This window comes from Octodon degus, unplaced genomic scaffold (assembly GCF_000260255.1).
Source record: "Octodon degus isolate 3935 unplaced genomic scaffold, OctDeg1.0 scaffold00064, whole genome shotgun sequence".
Lineage (NCBI taxonomy): Eukaryota > Metazoa > Chordata > Mammalia > Rodentia > Octodontidae > Octodon > Octodon degus.
This window is the reverse complement of record NW_004524640.1, coordinates 11,967,917-11,973,916: the sequence shown is the minus strand read 5'-3', so window position 1 is coordinate 11,973,916 and position 6,000 is coordinate 11,967,917. Positions and strand designations below refer to the sequence as shown.

Genomic DNA, 6,000 nt, shown 5'->3' with positions numbered 1-6,000 from the left:
CCTTCACTGAAGATGCTAAACAAAGAAAAACTCCCCTGTCCTCAATAGCAGCAAGTTATGGAGGACAGTAGAGGTCTGCTCCCACCAAGGGCTGGAATGGGCAGGTGTTTGCTGGTACAGAATGTCGGCACTTTATGTTGAACAGTATGAAGCAGACTGGGACGTCCACACAAGTGCTAGCGCATCACCGGCACAACCCCCTCCCCCACCCGCCCGCCCCACCATCTGCTTTGTATGAAGGGAAACCCCTTCAGGTCTTCTGTCACTCTCTTCACAATAAGCAGTTTTATACATTTTGAATCCAACATCATACATACATGTTGGTGATAACTGTGGATTAAACGTTGCCTCCTGTTCGGCCCAGAGTACTACTACATTGATGCTTAAAAAATTAAGTCTTTAAATACCGAAATAAAAAAGCAACATTACAAGGAAAAAAAAAAAAAAAAGAGGTCAAAACCAAAAAAAGGTGCAATACTTAAAAAAGTCTTCGCTAAGTTATCCTGCCTAAGCAAAACCACGTACACAGGAAATACACAACACAGAGAAACAAAGGGAAACGCTTGAAGTACACACTGGTTTAAGAACATTCGTTAAGTAAACGTCTCTGTCAGTGATGGCCTGGTGCTGTAACACGCCACGGCCTGGCACAGGTAACGCTCGGCGAGAGAGGAGCAGAGAAGGAGGAGCTGCGATGCTTCCGGGAGGCTGGTCACAACTGTTTCCATCAAACAAAAATGAGAATGATAGAAATTTAATTCAGCATTACCTGATTTTTTTTTTTTTTTGGGGGGGGACACCTTCTCACAGGAAAGAGGGAACATATCTTTTCTGCTTTTGAGACATCATGTAGTTTAAAAACTATCTCATCTTCTGTTCCCATTCCAACTAACAAAAAGGCCTGTGCAAAATTTAAGTACTCAGATGTGCCTATTGGCCATTCACTTTGAAAAACAGAAAATAACACACAGTTGCTCCAAGAGGTACCTCCTGCTCTCCGATTCTTGGGGTTGGCAGTGCTCCGCTCTACTGCTAGGTCAAGAGAAAAGCTAGAGAACTTCACACTCAGGCTGATGCACAAGTGGAAAGGAGCTCCTGGTGCTAATCATTAAAAAGCACTCTGATTCGGTACAGCCCGACGGAGTGGATGGAGTTGCAGTGGCTCCCCATGCTTGTGTGTTCTCAGTTTAAAAAATAAAAAGCAGTGGATGGCCGGCCAGCCAGCCTGTGGGTGGTTAGCAATGCAGCTTTCTGAGAGTCAGGGTGGGGTGGGAGGAGGGCAGGACGCAGGCACACACACAGAGACAGAGAGGATGCACGCGGGTGTACAGGAACACACGTGCACACACATACCAGAACGAGCATGCCTGGGCAGTTACATGTGCCAGAACACACTGGTATTTATCAACCAGCCAATCACAAATTTTTCCTTTTTTTTTTTTTTTTAGGTTTTTTGTGTTTTTGTTTTTAAAGTGAGGCTCCGTCAAGTCTTCCCTCCCCCCTCCCCCAACAATTCTTTTGAATTTCCCTCCCTCCCAAACATGGTAGACCTAAGGACGGAAACACACCCAGTGCAAACAAAGTTAAAAAGCTATTTTTTTTTCAGTATATATGTTTCTTAGCAACAACTTCCATATAACATGAAAAAAGTGAAAAACTAGAAACTAATTTTTTTAATTTTTTTGTGTTTAAATTTAAATGGTATGTGTACTTGCTTCACATTGTCTTTCTAGGTTGGCGTTCATGATTCAAGTATTTCAAGAGTGATATGTTCTCTTTTTGGATTCATATTCCAAACGAAAAAACTGAAGTTATAAGGGAGGCAACTATGTGCTCAGACAGTCTGCAATGACCCACCTTTTTTTCTCTCTCCGTTTTCTTTTTTCCTTTTAAAAATGTATTTATTGCAAGTTGAAAAAAAAAACGAAAAGGTCAAGTTAGTGCTGCTGCTGTTCCAAAAAAGGTCACGAGGTCAGAGTTGAAAGTTCTAAGTTCAGATTGAATCCGACCCTCCTCCCAGAAGGTCACCAGGTAGTAAAGGAGCAGGGCTACCCATCCTATGGGGATCTTCCACAGTTGGGACTCCCCACAAGCTAGAAGAATAGTTTGGGGGCCCCCACAACGAAGCGCCAGCAAGATCAGCCCCGCTGCTGCCACCAGCACTGCTGCTCCATTGCCCGAGCCCAGTGGACCCACCGAAAAGGTTCAGCGCAGGTCCGACGGGGTCTGACTGGTTCTGGCCCGTCTCCAATGACTGCCACCCTGCGGCCGGTGCACTTGGGGTTGCTGCAGGTGTAGGGGGCTGAGCTTGTGCCAGAAAGCGGCTAACTTCATCATCGGTGGCAAACTCGGCCAGGATGGTAGTGTTTCCCAATACACACCTGGAAAAAGGGAAAGACGACTGTGGGTCTGAGGGAGACCTTCCAGCAGGAAGGCTTTCAGTGTTCCCCCACCACCTTGCCTGGATGCTTTTTAGGATGCAGAATCAAAGGCCTTAACTCTAGGCCCGAGGCTCAGAGCCTGCATTCCAACTCAAGTAAAGCACTGACAAAGCTCAAAAGTCAAAGACTACCAGAGGATATCAATGCCTTTAGGGTATGGACTTTATTTTTCAGACAACTTCTGTGTGTTGAGGATGAATCTGCAAAACACAGAAGTTTTGTGGGTAATGAAACTATGGTGAACAATATGATGACAGTTTCCACCTGTGCCATTAAACATGCATCCAGATTCACAATGTACACCAAGAGTGAAAGTAACTGTGGAGTCCGGATTACGTGTCAATGTATGTTCATTGGCTGTGACCAATGGACTGCTCTGGAGGGTGATGTAATTGGAGAGGCCATGCATGTGCAATGGGGAGCTGGAGTATATATAGGGGGTACTCCTGTACCTTCCTTTCAATTTTGTATAAAGTACTATTAAAAAAACCCAATTCTTAGAAAGAAAGGGAAAAGAAAAATATCAACTCTTGTTTTTCCGCATGAGGTTAAGGGTCACATCCAAAAAAGCCTGAGGGAACACAGTCTCAGCTACCTGGAGCCTCTACTCTATGCCAGAGGCTTACTGGCTGTTTGGGCTCACCATCACATGATTGCTGTGTGTGTGGACTTTTGTCATGGCACTGGTGTCCAAGTTTGATCCTGTACTATCTATTTCAAGCAAAAAACCTGCTACTTACCCAGATAATAAATTCATCATCATCTGCTAAGAGGTCATAGTTAGTCAGCAGCTAAATTATATTTTGAAAGATGTTAGCATCAAAAATATTTCATTTTCACAAATACTAGCTTTCTTTCATGATATTTAAAATTTACTCTGTACTCAGCATGTTTAAGGTCCTGGGTTTAATCCCACTACTGACAAAAACAAAAAGTACTACCTTACAAATTATTTACATTTGGAATTCAGATTACCAGCCTATGATACACATAGGACAATTTATGCTTAGCTAGGCAGCAAAGCCATGTCACCTCAGGACCCAAGACTTTCAAGTGCACACATCTGCTTAAAACCAGGTACCAAAATACACACACAATCCTATAATCTTGTACGTCTGTGTGGGCACAGGGCAGAACACTCACATGTGCAGTGCAGTCTGGGCCTTGGCCGCCTCCTGTTTGGTGCTGTATCGGATCAGGGCAGTGCCCTGGGTTAGATTCAGGTGGAATGTCAGCAGTGGACCATGCTGCATGCAGATCGTTCTCAAGGTTGACCCATCAATCTAAGGAGTAATGATAGTTGTGACACAAAAGTCTGAGGTGTAGTGGAAAAGGCAAATAGTAAGATAAGGCACTGGGCTGAGATCTACCATTCCCATTTAGGAAATATTCGCATAAAATATAGCTCAAAATGAAGCATATGATTCAATCTATGGTCTATTTTCTTTAAGAAGTAAACAAGGGAGTATGTGCTATCTTCTAAGCCTAAAAAGGAAGAAATAAGAGAGTATCCAAATAAGAATTTAAGTTAACATGCAAATTCCTCAGTATTATTAGTTTTTATTTTTCAGCCTCCCCAGTAAACCAGCTCACAGAGGCAGAGAGAACAATGCAAACAAGAAAAGCACTGCTAATCACAAGTGGCTTGCAATGCCACTGACGGGCTAGTGAGACTACAGACACTGCCTTACTCCTATTTTGACCATCTCGAGGTCAGACTATTCCCTCCTTTTTCCTCTAAGTGGGTTTTTTGCTACCCTCAGGCAATGTGACCAAAGGCTTTCACCACTAATGTGTTCAGAGAGGATAATGATAATTTCCCTAACCTCTTTGGAGGATGAACAAACCTATTTATGCTATGTGACTGATTTCACATCAAGATCCTAAACAGGTTATTTAAGCTGCTCGTTGCAACATTTTAGTTCATTTCAGGGACTATACACTACCTTGAAATTGCTGTAAAATGTTATGCTATTGGTGGTGGCAGAGAGAAAACTGTAGGATGGAAATGGACCTTATAAAAAGTGATCAGAAGGGCCAGGGAGATGGCTCAGTAGATATGTGCCTGCCTTGCAAGCACAGGGTCCTGAGTTCAATCCCCAGTACTGGGGGGAGGGGGTGGGGAAGTGGATCGGAAAAAGCACTAACTTAATATTATTTTCTAAGTGATGAGTGACTAAGTACACATGTCAGTGTATGCCACAAATGAGTTTTCAGGATAGATGTCCTCTAAAGACATGTTAAGTGATGAAAAGTAAATTTACCTAGAATCATTTTGCTCTCATCTTTTAAGCTACGACTGACATTAGTTTGATATATTAGATAGTTTTTTTAAAAAAGTAAACAATTCTAATACAAATATAGCCACTGAAGCTGGGCATGGTGGCACACACCTGTAATCCCCCCCAGCATCTGGGAGGCTGAGGCTGTTCAAGGTCGGCCTGGGCTATGTAGTTGAGTTCAAGGCCAGCCTGAACTAGAGACCCTGTCTTAAAAGATCAAACAGAAAAACAAAACATAAATATAGCCACCTCCATATTATATGTATACAAATATATTTTTTTCTTTTACTTTTTTTTTAATAAGATAGAGTAAGTGAACAACTGGGTAGTATATCCAGGCTCCTTTCAAAGCTTATTGCTTTATCTTCTATAACCACACCATTCTGACAACTTTTTTTATTTTTTGGTACTGGGAATCAAACTCAGAGCCCTGTGCCACCTCACCAAGCTAAGACTGTTCATACTGGAGCTGGGGATCTAGCTCAGCAGTAGAGTGCTTGCCTAGTAGGTGTGAGGACTTTTAGCTGCATCTATTAGCTATGAAGGTTAATAATGATTTTCTCAAATGACCTTGAAATATGAGTCTTACGATATATCCCCAACAATTGGGTTAGCTGGGCAAATAAATTTAGAAGAAAATTTATTTCCCCAAGGGCAAAGCTAATGCTTTTGTTCAATGAAATATACATTCTGAACATCATGCCAGCGACCCGATAATACATCTTATGGGAACACTTTGGGAAATACTGGCTTAGAGAGGTATGTACAACTCCATGTATAAACTAAATGCCAGACAGGCCATTCTCCATGTCAAAAAGAGGGAGACATAATTGACCCTTTTATCAGAGTGTAGTGAGGGCTGTGCTGCCAAGCTCAGAGGAAGGCCCTGGTTCAGACCTGAAAGATTCACCAGGCCACTTTTTAGTGAATATGACGCTACCAGAAATGCCTTAAGTGTGGAGCAACCAAGATGACAGTGAATGTGGCTTTGGACAGAGGATGCCCACCCCAGAAATACCACCCTCAGGGCATGTCAGGTCAGCAAAAGCAGTGACGCCATCTATATTCTGAGAGGGTAACAGGCGGAATACTAAAAGAACCCATGTGGCATTTAAGCCATGAAATCAACCATTCCTTCTGCTATAAAGATTGACAATTATTTTTTTTGACAGTTAATTATTGATGAGGCACAAAAATTGTTACAATGAGCCTCAAGTTTCGTAAGACAACTAACTAAAACAGGCAACTTTTTTTTTCTTTCATTTTATGTATTTGGT

The 6,000-nt window shown here is 42.4% G+C and overlaps 1 protein-coding gene across 8 annotated transcripts in view; it reads right to left on the bottom strand.

Annotated features, from left to right (window-relative positions):
- Nucleotides 1–1,450: 1,450 nt before the first annotated feature.
- Tnrc6b (trinucleotide repeat containing 6B) overlaps nt 1,451–6,000 on the bottom strand; it is a 186,314-nt gene continuing 181,764 nt past the window's right edge. For all 8 annotated transcript variants that reach the window (XM_023718959.1, XM_023718964.1, XM_023718966.1 and 5 more), the window contains 2 exons: nt 3,585–3,724; nt 1,451–2,381 (listed from right to left, as the gene is read on the bottom strand). In XM_023718959.1, coding sequence (XP_023574727.1) covers nt 1,994–2,381; nt 3,585–3,724 — 528 coding nt within the window. In that variant the 3' untranslated portion in view covers nt 1,451–1,993. The remainder of the gene's footprint in view (nt 2,382–3,584; nt 3,725–6,000) is intronic.